This window comes from Vombatus ursinus, unplaced genomic scaffold, assembly GCF_900497805.2.
Source record: "Vombatus ursinus unplaced genomic scaffold, bare-nosed wombat genome assembly UNPS02014812.1, whole genome shotgun sequence".
NCBI classification, from domain to species: Eukaryota; Metazoa; Chordata; class Mammalia; order Diprotodontia; family Vombatidae; genus Vombatus; species Vombatus ursinus.
Genome location: NW_020954590.1, coordinates 6,237,682 through 6,256,610, shown reverse-complemented (window position 1 = coordinate 6,256,610; position 18,929 = coordinate 6,237,682). Strand labels below are relative to the sequence as shown.

At 35.4% G+C, this 18,929-nt stretch overlaps 1 protein-coding gene across 1 annotated transcript in view; it reads right to left on the bottom strand.

Annotated features, from left to right (window-relative positions):
• Positions 1-9,851: 9,851 nt before the first annotated feature.
• The window catches only part of LOC114054150 (ras-related protein Rab-2A), a 108,602-nt gene continuing 99,524 nt past the window's right edge, over positions 9,852-18,929 (bottom strand). Inside the window, exons 7-8 of the mRNA XM_027877297.1 lie at positions 13,389-13,457; positions 9,852-11,207 (exon numbers count right to left, since the gene is read on the bottom strand). Coding sequence (XP_027733098.1) covers positions 11,112-11,207; positions 13,389-13,457 — 165 coding nt within the window. The 3' untranslated portion in view covers positions 9,852-11,111. The remainder of the gene's footprint in view (positions 11,208-13,388; positions 13,458-18,929) is intronic.

Sequence of the window (18,929 nt, the reverse complement as noted above, 5' to 3'; positions counted from 1 at the left end):
GAGTTAGGTGCTGTTATTATCGTCATTGTACAGCTGAAGAAACTGAAGTAGAGGGTAAGCAACTTGCCTAGAGTCACTCAGCTAAAAGCTGAGGCCAGGTCTGAGCTCCGGTCTTCTTGACTCCAGGATAAGTGCTCTACCTACACTGTGCCACTTAGCTAATTCTAAGAGAGTAGAGAGAGTGCTGGATTTAGAGCCAGACAAGACAGAGGCTTGAATCTTGCCTCAGTAAACTACAGGTATGATAACTGGCAAGTCAATTAATGTTTTTGAGCTTTAATTAACTCACTGGTAAAATGGAGGTAATAATAGGCCCAACTTGATAAAATAGCTATCAACAGGTATCACGAGCAAATGAGAAAATACATTTAAACTACTGTGGACATCTAAAAGCACTGTATAAATGTCAGCAGGCCAAACTATCTATGTTGTTTTCTGGATTCAACATGGGCAACAGACCTCAGGATAAAAAAATACATTCTGCATTTAAAAACAAGTATTGTTCTTGAATGAATTGTTTTTGAATGAAAATAAGGTAATAGTGATAAGAAATGTCTTCAGAGTTTTTTCAGACTTACATTCAAATTCAGTAAGTACTAAAAACAATCTTGATAAGGGAGATTAAAAAAAAGAATAAAAAGTGAATGAAGGCAGAATGGTCCATTAATTTCCTAAACAGATATTTTCAAGGAAAATTATTCAAATTAAAAAGAGATGGTGTGAAGGAAAGCAACAAAAGGGAAAGATCAGAAGGAAAAGTTTCAAGATTTGTTTTTCCCCACTTATAATCAAGATTTAGCTTGAGTGGGAAGACAATAGGGGTACTTTCTAAAAGGCAAGAATCCTGGATTACTTCTTTTATATTTTCTCTTTATCTATCCTTTCAGTCATCTAAGAGAATTATTTTTAAAAAAATCCATTATATACTTATTCTATCTCTGACCCTTCTCCAAAGTAATGCCATAGTAATGCCAGAATGTTTCTTTTCCTAGTACACCAAGCAATCAACTCCTGTCTTCAAGGATCCTACTTTTGAAGCATAAGGAAAGGGCATGGGGCAGGGAGGAACACATAAGATAAATATGTAGTAGATGGAAGATAAACTTAGGGAAGATGGTGCTTGCAGCTTGGGTAAGGAGTTGAGGGTAGGGGAGAAGGCAAGAAACGCCTCCTGGAGAAGGCAGCACTCTAGCTGAGTCCTAAAGGATGCCAGGGATTGGATTAGATGGCTACTGAGGTCCTTTCCATCTCTGACATTCTGGGAATTTATGACTTCTTTCCCATCAGTTGGCTGTTCATAGTATGTACTGCTATGTCTAGTTACTGCCACTCTTGGTCTCCATTTCTTTTCTACCCAGTTTTTTCTTTTTCCATGTCTTCAAGGGCTTCAGGACCATCCTGATGAATGATGGCATTTTCGACTATTGCTATAAGGATGTTAGTAGGGATTTAAACTTGAGGAGTTGTTGAAGGGCATCTAGTCCAATGCCTTCATTTTACAAATGAGAAAACTGAGGGCATTAGAGAATAGTTAAATTGACTTACCCAAGATCTCACAGGTACTAAATAGCACAGCTGGGATGCTTTAGCTAATCCAACCCAAAAGATTTAGAGAGAGTGATGGAGGGCTGAAGAGAAAAGAATTCATTAGACCACGAGGTCCTTGTGAACAGGGGCTGTTTTTCTGCCTTTATTTGGAACCACAGTGTTTAGCAGTGCCTGATAGATGTGTTCACTCATTTTTTTTTTTCAGTCATCTCCAACTCTGTGACCCCATTTGGGGTTTTCTTGGCAGATAATGGAGTGGTTTTCTATCTCCTTCTCCAGCTCATTTTACAGATGAGTAAACTAAGGCAAACAGGGTTACTTGCCCAGGGTCACACAGCTACTAAGTTTCTGAGGCCAAATTTGAACTCAGGAAGATGTCTTCCTGACTCCAGGCCTGGCATTCTAACCACTGTACCACCTAGCGACTTGCCTGATCATGTAGTATGCACTTAATAAATGCTAGTTGACTGACTGATTCGATAGGCTTATCCTGAGGACTTGTTTTTAATATTGCAGTTTAAAACAGATAATGGATTGAAGATACAGAAAATGGAATTTTTACTTCATGCATATGCATTACTTTGCTTTCTGTAGTAAGCAAGAGGTAAATGTAACACCTTTTGAAATTATAGGATGATTAAATTTTGCTTAGATATCAGATTTTGCTTTACAGGAATCTGCTGCAGTCTGCTATTCTTATTGAAAGATGGTAGGATTTAATTCACTGGTACCTGCTATGGTAATAACTGGCAAGCATTGCTAAAACAGATTGACTTCATCGGCATTGTTTATAACAGTTTACAAAGTGTTAAGATCTGTGCTAAGATCTAAGATATTAGTTCCATTTTTAAAAAATCCACAAATTCTTGTGTCTTCATGATTTGTTTTTCACTATCTCCATAAAGCCATTGAATGCCATGACTAAGTGGGCCAAATGCCAAAGCCATCTTCACAAAAAATACACATAGTTCAATCAACTGTATTTGCTCGCAAACATCTTTCGTCTTTTTGTAAAAGAGTATTAAGCCAGTGATAGGATGAACTTGTTCTTTTGTCTTGGAATCACTCATCTAGAGCACTATTTAGGTGCTCTCATTACACAGGTATATCTTATGGTGCTGTTGCTGTGTAGCTTTAGATGACTAAGCTGGAAAGAATGTCAACAGGTGTTCTTTCTGCACACTGCTATCAGAGAGGATGGATGGAATAATGGTCTACCTTGGTCTACCAACACTGCCCAGGATTGACATTTTAAGCGCATAGAGATCTACATTCTCTTTGAAGGTTCCTGCCCCCTCACATTCTTTTATCTTCTGTCTTACACTTTTCCCTAGAAGTGGACTGAAATTCACAGGATAACTTCTATAGCACTATACTTTAGTAACGTGGCTTAGCTTGGGAACTAACTATATAAAGAAAATATAACTTTATTCTGGTACGTAAAGGACTTGAGAAGATATTAGGCTACTGCATAGATCAGTCAACAAGCATTTTTTAAGCAACTGCAATGTGTCAGGAACTGTGCTAAGCACTAAAGACACAAAGAAGGGTAAAAGACAGTTCTTAATCTCACAGAGTAATAGAGGAGATAGCATGCAAACAAATATGTACAAACAGGACATACTGGAGACAAATTGCAGATAATCAACGGAGGGAAGGCACTAGCTTTAAGGGGGAATCAGAAAAGGTTTCTTGTAGAAGGTGATATTTTAGCTGAAATCTGAAGAAAGCCAGGAGACATATGAGGACAAAGAACACTCCCATCTGAAAATGTCTGGAGTTGAGAGGATATGTATAGCGAGGAATAGTAAGAAGGCAACTGTCAATGGATTGTCACTGGATTACAAAGTACATAGGAGATAGGGGTGTGTAAGAAGACTGGAAAGGTAGGAAGAGGCCAGGTTATAGAGGGCCTTAAAAGCCAAACAGGATTTTTTTTTCAAACCTATGATAGTGGAGGCAATAGGGAGCCACTGGAGTTGATGGAATAAGGGGGCAATATAGCCAGATTTGCACTTTTGAAAGATCAATTAGACAGCTAAAAGATGGACTAGAATGGAAGAAACTGGAGACAAGAAGACCAACTGATAGACTATTGCAATAGTCCAGGAATGAGGTGATGAAGGCCTGTACCAGGGTGACAGTGTCGGAGGAGAGAAGGGGGTATATAAGAGATATAAAGGTGGGTAGAATTGATAGGACTGAACCACAGATTATATATCAGAGTGAGAAGTTGAGGATGACACCTGGGTTATGATAACTTGGTTATGATAACTGAGATAACTGGAGATGGTGGTACCCTCAAAAGTAATAAGAAAGTTTAGGAAAAGAGGATGGTTTGGGGGGGAAATGAGTTCAGTTTTGGACGTAGTAAGTTTAAGAGGTCCATGACATCCACATTGTTTGAAATGTGCCATAGGCAGTCAGAGAGGCAAGAATGGAAGTCTGAGACAAATAAATCTGAAAATCATCTGCATAGAGATGATAGCTGAAATCGTGGGAAATGATAATACTGGTGATGAAATAGTATAGAAGAAGAGAATAGGGCCCAGGACAGAGGCCTGTTCTTGTCGCACAATAAGCAAGCATGACTTGGACAAAGGAGACAGAGGAGTGGCCAGACAGAACCAGGAAAGAGTCACGAAAACTTAAGAGAGTATCAAGAAGAGGGTTTCGGTCAGTGTCAAGGACTGCAGAGAGCTCAAGAGGAAGGAGGATTAAGGATTTCTAGTATTGGCAATTAGGAAATTTTTGTTAATTTTGGAGAGAGCAGTTTCAGTTGAATGATGAGGTCATAAGTCAGACCAAAAAGTTAAGAAAGGAAAGGAAGCAGAGACATTGCGTGTAAACAGCCTTCTCATAGAATTTGGCTACAAAAGGGAGAACAGATATAAAATGACAGCTAGTGGGGATGGATGGATCAAGTAAGAATTTCTGGGGATGGGAGAAACATGAGCATATTTATAGGCAACAGGGAAGCCATCAGTTGACAGGGAAATCCAAGAGAAAAGAAGGGATAGAAAGGCCACATCTTCATGTCAGATGGGGTGAAGGAGAAAGTAGAAGACATCTTAGTGAAATAGGATAAGGAGGGAAGAGTTTGCTTCAGGTGACTGGCCTCAAATTTTTTCAAATATGAGGCAAGGGTTTTCAGCTGAGAGGGTGTGTGGGAAGAATGGGAGATAATTTCAGGGATAGGTAGGAACAGGGATGCCATGACAGATTTGAAAAGAGAAAAGCCATTGTGGTGAATGGTATAGTGAGGCAATTAGGACAGTGTAAAAGGATTGCTTTGTCACAATCAGGGCCCAGTTGAGATTGTATAACATAAATAAATGGACCCAGTCAGCATGGTTTTGTGGTGAGATAGCTGAATGCCTTCCTATCCCTGCATGCTTCCAGACGTCCCATGTATTCAAAGTGTGAAATAGTTAGTTGGCTATTGCTGTCCCTCATACCCCTCTACTGACTCCTCTCCTTCCCCCAGCTCAGATTGAAAAGCAAGTGCTTTCCCTTGAAGAGGTGTAGGGAGTTAGGGAACATTCTGGTTTGCTAACAAAATTCTTTTAACACATTACTAGAGATGGTTAGTGAACATCTAAAAAAAAAGTACGCAGTGATCATAAAAAGCCAACATAGCCTGATCAAAGACAGATCATGCTAGACTAACCTTGGTAGGTGAAGGGTATAGTCTACCATTATTTTAGTAAAGAATTTGAAAAGGTTACCCATGTTATTCATGCGGAAAAGAGAGGGGACAGATCTTTCTTCTACAGACAAGTCATTAACAGCTCAATGTCAACCTGAAATGTTTCCAGTGGAGAATTGTGCTTGGCCCTGTGTTAAATTTCATTTTATCATTTACTTGGGTGAAAAAGACCTACGTGGCATGCATATCAAATTTTTGGATGCCACAAAGCTAGGAGGGAAAGCTAACTATTAACAGTCAGTGTGCAAAAAAAGATCATGACAAGCTAGAACACCAAGCCAAATCTGGTAAGATAAAATTATCAAAGTCTTATATTGGGTTAAGAAAATTAACCTCACAAGTACAAGAAGCAGTAAGATAGAGTATTATTGAACAACAGACTGTCGTGGAAAAGATCTGGAATTTTTGTGGAACTTTCAATCTGAGTATAAATGAATGAGTGCTGGGCTTAAAGTCAGGAAGAACCGAGTTCAAATCCAGATACTTCTTGGGTATGTCACCTTGGGCAGGTCACTTAATCTCTATTTGCCACTGGAGAAGGAAATGGCAAACCACTCCATTATCTTTGCCAAGAAAACCCCATGGACAGAGGTCCACAGGGTCATGAAGAATTGGACCGAACCACAGTGACATGGTGACCTGACAATAAAAAAAACTGATAGTATCTTGGGTTGCATTATGCTGTACAGTTTCCAGTAATAAGATGATCCTGATGCTGTACTGTGCCTTGGGCAGACCACTTTCTCTTTTCTTCAGTTCTGGGCACCATATTCTTGGATAAGTTGGAGGGTATTCAGAAAAGGCAACCAGGTCCATGAAGGGCCTCTAATTCAAGGAAATGGTTAACCTAGAGGAAACCAGAGGTGGGGCTGTCTTCACATATTTGAAGGAATCTTACATGGAAGACAACTCAGATTAGTTCTATTTGAACCCAGAGAGTGGAACTAGGAGTGATGGTCGAAATTTTGTTTGCTTTGCCTTTTTTGTTGCTTTTCCTACATTTCCTTGCCTCTGTAAAATGAGGGAGTTAACTAGATGGCCTCTGAGGTTTCTTTCAGTTCTAAAATTGGTAGGAAGTTTCTCCTTTTTATCAAGTCTAAATCTGCTCCTTTGCACCTTCCCTTCCACCTCTTTATTCCTAGATTTGGTTTCTGGGGTTAGGCGGGATTAAAGTATGAACCCTCTTCCACATTCCACACCTTTGAATATTTGAAGTCAAGTAACATACCATATAACCATACAGGTCTTTCTCTATTCCAAGTTAAACACCTCCAATTCCTCTAATTAATCTTATAGGGGATTGTCTTTTTTCCTGTCACCATCCTGTTCATACTACTCTGGCCTTGGTCCAGCTTATCAAAGTCTTTATTGATCACAGTGCTATTCTTTTTCCCCTTCAAAAGAAATTAAATTTGAGTTGCTACACTATTTCTATAAAAGGTAGAAAAGCAGTCTATGAATTCTTAGAAGTTACTGTGAGGCTGTAAACTTTTTTTTTCTACATGCAATCTGCTAAAGACCACAGAAAATGTTAAAAGTTTCTCATGTGATTTCTAACACTTTGAAAATACACAATAGCCTATGAATGCAAGGCCTAACCAAAAAAAAAAATGGATATAGGCCTAAAAAATAAAAAGCCCTATAGTCCTTGAGGAAGGATATTTAAGTGTATTTACTTCAAGAGAACATTTGTATTATTTTATTTATCCAAGAAGTTTCAAGGACCATGGAATAAGGAATGGCATTAATGAAAAAGATCAGATAATACAGTTTAAGTATGCTGAAGAGAATTTTGTGGGTTTTTTTGCTTTTGAATCTTTATATTTTAAGCACTTTTGGTGTGTGTGGGGGAAATGTACTGTCCCACACGTGATACTCATATTGTACAAAGAGTATCTGTTCTGTAAAGGACTCTGTTACACACTTTCTGGGGAGACCTTAGAAATGAGCCACATTTAAGCTTTGTTTTAAAGATTTTCTTGGAGTTACTTTGGGGGAGAGGCAACACACCACAGAAAAACCTTGAACCCTCCCTTTTAAGGGTCAACCGTCCTCTCAACTATAAACCTGGTTTATGTGAATCCAGAGCTTGTGGTAAGGATCATAGTTACATTTATTTTGTATATAACCAAAATTCTATCTCCCTGACAGAATGTAAACTTCTTGAGGGCAGAAATGGTTTTCACTTTTGTCTTTGTTATCTCTAGTGCCTAAGTATATCGTGGATGCTTATAAATCCTTGTTGATCGATTTGAAACCTAACATACCATGTTTGAAAAGTCTGTTGAAATTAGTTCTATGAAAACAAATTAATATCTGGTCAAATATGCAATGACAACAGAATAACACTAAATGGGGTTAAACTAATTTTTTATATAATTTCCATAATCAGGTACAATGTTACACTTTACAGACCCATAGTTGTAGAAAATTGACAACAGTTGATTTGGAGAATCCAGCCTTTCCATGAGAAATGTGGAAGTAGTGTTTCCTCCCACTCCCACTAGTACTGAAACATTTGTTTTTACTAATGTTAACTCTCTAAATCACTGGCTTATCTATAGACTTATTTCCCTGACACCCCCCCCCCCCCCCCGCCCAGATCCCAAGCTGCCAATCACAACTGAGCTAAAAGTGGGACTGATTTTGGATTATTTATTTTTGGGTATAATTTGTATCTTTTTTCCTTCACTAGAGCAGACAAATAGAAATAGACTGTATTCTCCAATTGAACAGGTAATTTCAAAATTATTCTCAAAAGCAACTATGTGTAAAAAGGCCATTTCATTTTCCCCCCTAGTTTGTAATGCATGGCTAGAAGCAGCTGCCCTTATGCAAATTAGCTTTCTATTGAACAAAGTTTTAAGAATAGGTAAAATACTATGGCAGTTCAGGATTATAAATTTATAAGAACTTCCAAATTTATTAGAATAACATATAGGGAGCCTTAGAGTGAAAATCTGTGACATGTCTGGATAGTATAAATGTATTAAACTGCTTTGGAACCTGTTCAACAATTTTGAAAAAAATTTCTGTCACTTTCCACCATATACTGAATAGCCTAAAATAATTGTACCACAATGTAGAAAAAGTGACAACTGCCATTATTACTAAAAAGTCTTTATATGATAGTGGCATAAAAAGACCAAATATTCTAGAAGCTTAAGATAGTTGAGATTTCATATTTCATAAATTAAAACAGTATTTAATTGCATCTATTCACTTAGCTAAAAGATGCTAATAATGTGCACTGTTTGGCTGAGACTATGCATAAAACAAGGCTTTTTGTATTAGTAACAAACTATAAAGAGCTAAATACCAGCAGTGATATAGTGGAAAAACTACATGCATAAAGACTCTAACATCTGGGATCTGGGATCAAATCCTTGTTTTGACAGTTACTAGCTATATTTTCATGGGCAAGTGACAATGTTTCTGAGGCTGTCGTCTCATCTGTAAAATGGGAAGAATACTTGCAGTACCCATTTCATAGGACTACTGCATGGAAAACATTTTGTAAATATTAAATTGGAAAATAAATGTGAGCTCTTATTATTAGGCATGTATTTCTAGGCACACCAGTTTTGCCACAGAATGATAGGGGAAGACCAAGGCTGACAGAGGCAGGAGATACACTTGGGATGGAATTACGAGCTGACTTATAAAGTGGCCCTTTACCTTTCTGTCCTCTCCTTAATTTATAATGGGGCAAGAAGAAGCATATTGAACTTGATGCATCTAACAGCCCTGAAGCTAACACTTCCATAGAATCTTAATTGCCAACAACAGAAAGTAGGCGGGTCATGTTCTAAGTCTTAGTGGAATATTTATAGCTATTTCACCAGGGTACTGATTAGAATCATATAATTCTAAAGTACTAAGAGATTTTAGAGCTTTGCGATCTGACATCTCTATTATGCAAATGGGGAACCAGACCCAGAGAGAACTGCTCATGACCACACAGCTTCTTCTCAGACCAGTATTAGGGGTAGTGATGTAGCATCAACAGACAATCTAGATATGTACTTGAAGTAAAAGTTCACATTTAACCTGGTGACACATTGGTGAAACATGACAATTAACATGAAATCATTATGCTTTGTTCTCTATTTTCAAGAGCTGGTTAAAATAAAATTATGACAGATAACTTCAGGCCATTTCCCACAAGAATTATTGCCAAATATAAAATCTTCAGGCCAGATCAGTATGTGTAAGTGTCTGTGAACGCAATCAAAGTAATTTCTACCCTCTTTCAGGTAAAACTACTTTGTGCCACTTTGGAACTGAAAAGCCTATATTTGCAATTAAAACAAACGAACAAACCCTCACGATATCTAATTTTTTAAAAAGCGAAATTGTTGATGTTATAAATATAAAAGTTGCTCCTCAGTATCCATTCTTAAAATGCTAACAGGGGGAAGGAAGGGGGATATTAATTGTTTTAGAGTCAACTTGTTAGCAGAGAGAACATAAATCCCATTTTGGGTTGATAAGTACATGGATATTTTTGCATGTCAAAATACTTATGGAAAATGGTAATGGATTTTCAAAACCATGTGTGATTTTAAAAAGATGTGGTATAATAAAAAAAGAATACTTTTATACATAGGATTTTATTTTGCACTGCTAAAACAATTTCATCATAGGTCAGGGAAAAGAGAAAGAAAAAAAGATAAAACCACATTTAGCAAATTACCAAAGCTTTTCCGTTTTTGTGTTTTGTTTTGTTTTTTTAATCAGGATTTTTCATCTGGTAGATTTATTGTCATATCCCCTTTGAAAACAGACAAGATGCTTACCATATACCAAAGATTACAGGCTGCCACTAAAAGAAAAACTTTACACATTCACTGTACATCTAAGCTGGAAAACTGTCCTGCATGAAAAATATACTTAGAAATCATGTCAATAAATGAAAAACACACAAAACATTGTTATGTTTAAGAAAAAGATTAAAGTCCTCATAATGTGTCATTGAGTCTGGATATTAATTCTTTGTGGTGCTATTTTGACACATATTAATTCCTCTTGTATTTATGTACTCATACCGCGATTTTATCTACAGTATTCATTAAGGCAAACAACTAATGCATTTCTGAAGAGGTGTTATGGAAATTGTGTTCAAACAGCAAACATTTGGCATTAAAATAGGTTAACACATATATAGCTTCTAGTAATATACATCAAGCATTCTTCTTGGACTTGGATAGTAACAAGAAAAAGATGAACATGCTAACAATGTCAAAAAGTTAAAATTCAGTGTCCAAGCAACTCCTAACAATGCTTCTGTAGTCATTGTCTTCAAGCTCTAAACAGTATAGAATTTATGCAAATGCATTAAAGAATTCTAGCTTGGCAAATATACCCAAGCAGGTTATTAAACTATATATACAGAAAGTAAATGATAAATATAGAATTAAAAGAGACATTCTATTTTTCTTTATAGCCTTGAAAATTGACAGACTTTTTGAGGACAGTTCTACAATATCAAACATTAGGTAACCACAGGTGCTTGGGAAACCTAACTACACAAACTGATTTAAAATACTCCAATGACTTTTGTAGTGTTTAATACAATTCAGTTTGTAGTCAAGGGCACAAGACAACATTTAACAAAAATAATCACATCAAGTGAACTAGAAATCAAATGCAAATATATATGAATACAATCTCCAAAATTTGTCTTTTAAATGAACATTAACCGTTTATTCAAAGTTATACAAGAATTTGAAGGAAAGTCTTCTGCGACATAAAAGCCATTTCACAATAGTTTCATGTCTCTTGAGCAGTGGGAGATAGGGTGAAAGAACAAGTTAGTAGGCCCCATTCAGGCAGCTAGAAAGTAAAAGTAGGCTCAACAGCAGCCTCCACCAGCTTGTTGTCCTCCCTGACTGCCAGCATGTGTTGCATTAGTAGCGGCATGCTGGGGGCCGATTTTAATGCCATTTGCCTGAAATAATTAAAAAGGGAAAACAGTGAATTTCATCTCAGAAAAAACAAATATTTAATACTAAAATCATGTTTTTTAGCAAGTCTTTTCTTAAATTCATCTGACTTGCCACATTACAAAGTTTAGCAAGTACTCATATTCAAGAGTGCCGAGTCATAATTAGAAATGTCAAATCGATAACAAGACTCTTTCTCTCTGAAAAACAAAACACCATGGCATTTTATCTAAAAACACCTGCTAACCAGAACAGGCATAGGGTAAATAACTGCTGAAAACTGTGGGGTGTTTTATGAGTTGTCTGTGATATAAAATCTTTTAAATATAATTTTATTTCAAATACATTTTCAAAAAGAAAAAACTCAGCCCATGCTGCTACAATATAATATAAAACATTTCCTTTCTCTACAGCATTTCTGTTGCATGTTGAATCAGCTGTACAGGCTAAGGGCATACGAGTGTTCTGTGTCATCAATAATTTCTATGATCCCCAAAGACATGGCAACTGGCCAAGAACCCACACACGGCGGATTTCTTTCATTCATCAAACTCACACTTATATCTTAACCCTCACTCCCTCAAGTGGATTTTACCTAAAAATACAGCACTTTGAGAAAAGTAATACAGTAGCTTCAGAAATTAAGCTCTTAAGGAAACTTTGCGTCACAGTAAATCTCAGATTTATAGTGCTTGGCAGTTGTTCTGCAACACTAGTAGCCTTGGGGTTTCTGGCACTAGCTCAGTATTGACAGCAGCTGATGTGGTTTCTTTTCGCTCTTTTGACTCCTCTTTAATAAAAAGCATGCCCTATGGCTCATTGGTTTTGCCCCCTCTGGGTGGTAGCAACTTCTTGAGGAATCAAGGAGCCAGACTTGGCATTAAGCCAAATAAATAGCACAGACTGTTGGCTCTTGACAGCATATTGCAATCAAAGCTCCATAAGGCACAGTAAAGCAGTCAGCTACTATATGAAACTAGACAGAAACAATGAAATGACCTTTTTAAATAGAGGCCTCAATTACTGTTCAATTTATATGGCATCAGTCTCTAAAGGCATCTCCTTTAAACTAACAAGTCCTATGGTCACATTAATAAACAAAAAAGGACATTATTTTTAAAACCATAAAGATTTATAAGCATGAACACACATATAAAACACAAGGAATTTACTCTGTTCTTTAGAAAAAAGTATATAACATTATTTTCTACATATGAGTATTGTTGAAATAATTAAAGCCTCATTTATGCTTAGGCCAAGGGGAGCAAATAGTTACAGTTTTACAGTAACTTCCCTATACAGTGTTTTCCTAACCTTTAAAATTGCTGGGAAAAAACCTTTCTTTCTTTTTCTTCCTCTAACCATGCAAGCACTACAACAGTGAACAAAAAGTCAAAAAGTTTCTACAGAAGAAAATGTTTATGTAATATGAATACAAGACCATTCAACAAATAATTAACAGTGACTCCTGTGTGCAAGACACTGTGCTAGGCACTTGAAGGGATCCAGAGGTAATTAAACTATCCAGTCCCTCTTGCATGAAACTCATTCTTGTAGGGGCTACATGAAAGATCCCTTGTAAAAATTCTAAAATGTATCATATGATCAGTGCACAATGAGGCTTATCTCCTTAGGTTAAATTACAACCTCATGCAAAACCTTTTAATTGTATGCTTTATAGTTACAAATTTTACAACATATAGACTAAAATCAGCTCCAGATAATTTTATTTAAACTCACAACAGTATGCAGTAATTCAGCCCTCTGAAAACCTGATGTGATGTATTTGGTGTAATTTTCAAAGTGCACTGGATAGCTCAGAGAGCAGTACATCTGTTATCAGCAACATGGCCTCTCTTCACCTATATACTGGAAAATTATTCCTGAAAGCAGATGACACCATATGGACAAGTGGATGAGAGTGGATTTTCTTTCCTCTTTGGGGGATTTATATTATTTTGTGTTGGTGCATGGATGGATAGGGTCACTTACTTTAATCCATTTTCATCGCAACTTTTAGTGATGCTCTACTATAATGGCAAGCATAAACATGCAAATATCATTAGATATATTTCAATAAATTTTATATAATATTAAAGATTTTTGTTATGAAATTCATGCATTCTAGAATTAATGTTTCATATTGTTTATCTTTAAACTAAATATTAGACAATGAAAGAAATTACCTCATTATTAATGTCAAAAACTCCTTCTTGGATTTTTTCATAAATTTCTTTTGCTGTATTAATAAATGCCTAAAATTAAAAAAAAAAAGGGTAAGATTAAATTCTTTGAAAAAATAAACACCTATAGTTTATTATGAAAAGATAAAAAATAAGTTACAAATACAGAAACAATACCTGAGCAAAGGGGGTAGACCATTTAACCTATGTAAACAATATCACCTTTTGCAGTATCAATTGTAATTTCTAAACTAGATAACAACTTCACTCAATAAGATCATTTAAAAAAAAACTGTCTTCCACTAGGAATACAGTAATATTCATTCAGCTTTACATGACTTGGCCCACAGCAGGCTCAAGAAAACAAGATAACACTATTTAAATTTTATACCACTTTGAATAAAGTTTTAACATTTTCTTCTACAATATGACTAAGTTGTACTTTCAATTAATAAACACTACAATTAATCCAGAATAAGCACTGTACTAGATGACATTTAAACAGAAATTAGTTACAAGTAAAAAAGAATAAAAATGAAGTATATAAACTCGATAACAGCCAGAGGACATTGTATCTGACGAGGTGACAAACCATAGTTAATACTATCAATAATGCATATTGAATTCCTTCAACCTGGAGTTTATGAAAATTCATACAAGGATTCTATCCCCTCAGCAGAAGCCCACTGCTACTGATATAGATCTAACTCAAATATAAAAAAGTAAACAGGATTCATGGAGAGGAACAAATCATACCCCTCATCATTTCTACACTAGAAGCATTTGACTGCTAAACTTGCCACCAGAGCTTTGTTTCCTAATTAACAGGACTGATATGTTTTCACCTTTAAAGGCCTTACAGCTCCCCAGAGTAATCAATCTACTGCAGCTCAATTACTGCACCAAGCACACACCATGGCCAGGGAAGGAGACTTGAACAACTGCGGCAGGAATAGAGAGATATGAATATGCATAAACTCTAAGTGGGTGATCGAATCATCACAGAGGGTCATGAGAATTTGCGGCAAAATAATGAGAAGAATTAATCATTGCAGATTCACAAGGCTCTTAGGAAGTGAGTACCTTTTCAAATGTGTGCTGGAGTTGCAAAGAAAAAATTGGCTTTTATCCAACTTTGAAATGATTCACATTCCTCAAAATCAAAGTTTTCCCATATAAAAAGGGGAAAAAAAAACCCCTTATCTTTATTTCCAATAACATTTCAATTATTATGATGGTCTTATAAACCTGACTAATTAAAAACTACAGTCAAAAGCTTTAAAAATTCACAAAGCCAGAATTCCTAGGGGGGAACTAACTTTTTCATATTCAACTAAAACATAAGAATCACAAAGACTTAGAAATGTGTTATAACTTCACATTAAACACAAATTTACACTTTAGCAGACATTGTTAAATGTGTCAAATTATGTAAATAAATTGCCCTCTTGCTAAGTTAGATGAATCTATTTGAAATTAAAATAGTGCAACTGCATCTAGAGAATTGTGCTATTTAAAATTTCATGAGTCACTAATAAATTTATTATAGTTAGTCTATAAGATTTCATTTGGTAACAACTTTGAAGTGCCCCTATAACTAATGAACTAAAGACATGTGTTATTTTATAGTCAGAAGATGTAGAACACTCATTGTACAGGACTGCTTTCATTACAATAAAGTTATTCTAGATGCCTTTTTTTTTTTTTAAAGCGCTTATAACCTCAAACAACCTTTAGAAAAACGAAAATTGATGTATCAGCCACTAGTCTGCAAGGCCTTAGCTGGGTAATCTTGACAATTACAATGAGAAAGCAAAAGAACTGTTCCTAATTCCAATCCTAACTTCACAGAAAAATATTACTTTCATGAAAATGGTGACATTATTCAGCCATAAAATTCAACACCTCAAATGTAAAACATATCTGTTTAACAGATAACATTTATGTAGCACTTTATGTTCTACAAAATACTTTACATATTATCTCATCTGAACTTGACAGTGACCCTGTAAAGTAGGTAGTATAATTATCATGTTTTGTAGCTTAAGAAACTAAAGCTCGTTGAAGGTAAATGACTTGCTGTACAGGTCAAGCAGCTATTGAAATGGGATTCAAACTCAGGCTTGTTGACTCAGAATCCAATGTTCTTTCTACTACACAACAGCTATATTCTCTATATATTGAATAATGGTGTCTGTGATTATTTCATATTCTATGAAGACTCATAAAGAAAAAAAGTATTTTTAGAACTCGAGATGACAAGAGACACTGTACCAGTTGTCAGTAGCTTTCAAAACTATCTTTGGATAATTCTTTTTAATTTTTTTTCTAGAAGTATTATTTATCTATTTGAAGTGAATTATGGCTACAAACTTAACAGCACACATTTTGAGAACAAGATGATATTTAACAAACTGTTAATATTTAGCAAAATTAATTTGACTTACATAGCTGAATCATACTTTTAAAAATATTTTACTTAGCCTTGGAAAATGATTATTTGTGTCTGAAGTTCACAAAACACTGACTTTTGTGAGGACAGGGCATATCCTATGGAGCTTATTTACAAAAATAGTTTACTTATTGGAGGACAAGAAATAAACTGGTAATAACATGTTTCAAAGAGTAAAGATAAATTAATATAATCATATCAAAATGAAAACTCTTACCATTGCTATTTAAAATAAGCAGGAATCTAAATGGAGTTTCAATTGTAATTACCTTGCCCAAAAATCTTACTTCTTAACAACTACAGTAACATTTTACTTATCTACATTTTTACTACAATAAAAATCTACATTTTATCTACATTATTACAACACTACATTTATACAACTTCAACTACTTGGAATATACCTGAGAACCAAGAAACAAAAGCCTTTGGGAAATCAAGGTAGATGTTAAAAGCTCAAACACTTAACAGAAGAAACTCTCAGAGTTTCCTCACAAGCAGAGGCTATCTTTTGCCTTTCTTTGTATTCTCAGTGCTTAGCACAGTGCCTGACATATATGGAAGGCACATAAAGAAATGTTTATTGACTCACTTTAGACATGATTTTTAAAAAGATTACTTATTTGATGTCTTAAATTACAAAAAGATTCAAATCAGGTGATGGTGATGAAGAGGACCTTCAAAGGGCAAGTTCACTGATACCGGCTACAATAACTGGACAACCGAGAGTGAGAATAGACACAGGACATGAACTTAAAACCAAACCAAAACATAAAAACCCAGCAGTGTGGTACCATTCCTTACTAGCATCACTGTATAAGAACACTGCACAGTGATGGCTCACCAATCAAAAAAGGTGAAATTATATTTGGTCAAGAAATCAGAGAAGTATTCAAAATGTAGTTAGAAATATATTTATTAAAATGGTTAAATAAAATAAAAATGGCATTGACACCTTACTCCTACTACATGGCATACCCTTGGACAGGTTATTCAACCCTTCTATGTCTCAGTTTCCTTATCTGGAAAAGGAAGGGTTGCACTAGCAGGCTTAAGCTCCTTTCCAGCCCTAAATCTATGATCACGTAAACTATGTGAATTTTTAAGTATTACCCAGTCCAATCCTATAAAAAATTGATTTAGGTATAAAATCTTTAATGAAAGCATCATAGAAACCATTAAGAATTACAAAACGGAAAATGTGCTTTCATGGGAAGATAAAACACTTAACAATTCAAACTAACAGTTCACTTTTTGAAAAAAGCCAATTTTGTCCTAGAGAGTTGCCTAGAACACTACAAGGTTAAGTGACTTGCCCAGAGTCACACAACCAGTAAATATCAGAAGAGGAACTTGAACCCAGGTCTTTTTGACCTTGAGGCTGGCTCTTATCATGTTGTCTCTTTCTATATCTCTAATTGATTTGAGTCACCACTGAACCAACAATTTCTCCAAGGATGATATAAGTCAATGACAATGAAACTTTTGCTTCCATTGATTCTATATCAACACTTTTTCTTCTTCAATATAAAAAACATGAAGGTAAAAAATAATAGCTATCACTAGACCACCTTGATTAAATTCCAGGTTCTTTTCTTCTAGTCTATTAATCCTCCTGCCAATTTGTTGCTTTTTCAAGTCCTAGGAACAATATCTGGGTGACACCAATAATATAGAAACTTTATCTGACTTTGCCTTGTGTATTTATCATTCTTACTTTTAAATATTTTTTTTACCACAACACTTTTATAGGTATGTATTGAAGCATTTTTTTTAAAAAAACAAGGCAAGAAAACTCAGTACTTACTCTTGTTGAACTAACAATCTGGCTAAGGAACATAGATAGACAGACAGACAGACAGACAGACAGACACACACACACACACACACACGAGATGATAACAGATCCCAGACTAAACAAGCATAGTAAGTGAACTTTCAGTCAAAGACTGCAAGTCAAGGTTGAGGTAGTTACTGTAAGAAAGTAATAAGTTACCTTAAAAAGGTTTAAAAAAAAAAAAGGAGAGCAAGTAAAGTAGAAACATATGATACTGTGGGGTGAGAGATAGACATGCACAGTTAGAATAAAAAAAGTACAAAAATATTGAAATGACTTCCCCATTACAAAAGTCATATTTGAATTTTTATATAACATCTTTATGTAAGATACTGCCATCTAGTGGCTATAATGAAGTTACTAAAGCTCATTTGGAGTTGCCTACTACAGTATTTCACTTAGCTTAAACATTTCTTAATAAATACCAAAAAGAATGACGTCCTCTGAAATAAGACAAGGACATATATATTTTTCAAGGGTCAGATAAAAGACTGAGAGATAATGGATGGGGTGCGATTTCATATTCCTTCCAAATCTTTCTAAACACAAGGACATAACCAAGGTATTCATTGACAGATTTCATCTTTCCCATTATCCTTCCCCTTTCCTTGTCAAGCATTAGGTAGAAAAATTAATGATCAGTTGCTTGATAAAGGGACGGAGGAAATGAAGGAAACCTGTCAATCCCAATCATTTTTTAGCAAGTCTAGTAAAATAAATTAATTATTAGCTAAATAAAGTGTATTATAAAACTTAAGCTATTTGTAATCGATGAGTGTTATGGGGCTATACTTTCAACTAACATTGTCATAGTCCCAGCCCTGCTTTTACAACATTCCAGACCATGTTCGCCGATTTCCATTTTCAAAAAATGCCATTACCATAAAAGAAAACAAAAGTTGTCTGAAACAAACTTATCTCACTGCTATCATCTGCTTCCCTATATAATGTTTTCTCCTTTACTTAATTTTGTTTCTGGAAAGTCTTTCCTGTCTCTGATGGAAATATTGCCTTGGTTTTTGCCCCCACAGATATTAATCATGTTGCGTGGTCTTCTGGTTCTTGGATTTCCCCATATGGCCTAAAATTCTTCAGGACAATGCAAAGAAGGTAGATCTACTCAACTCTTACTAATGTTCTCTGTTATCTTTGTCGAGAAGTTTTCTCTGTTAGAGTCAAAACAGGCAAATTTGGTGTTTATGGTGAGGTCTCATAAAATATGCCGGGGCAAACATGAAAAATATATTCAAAAATT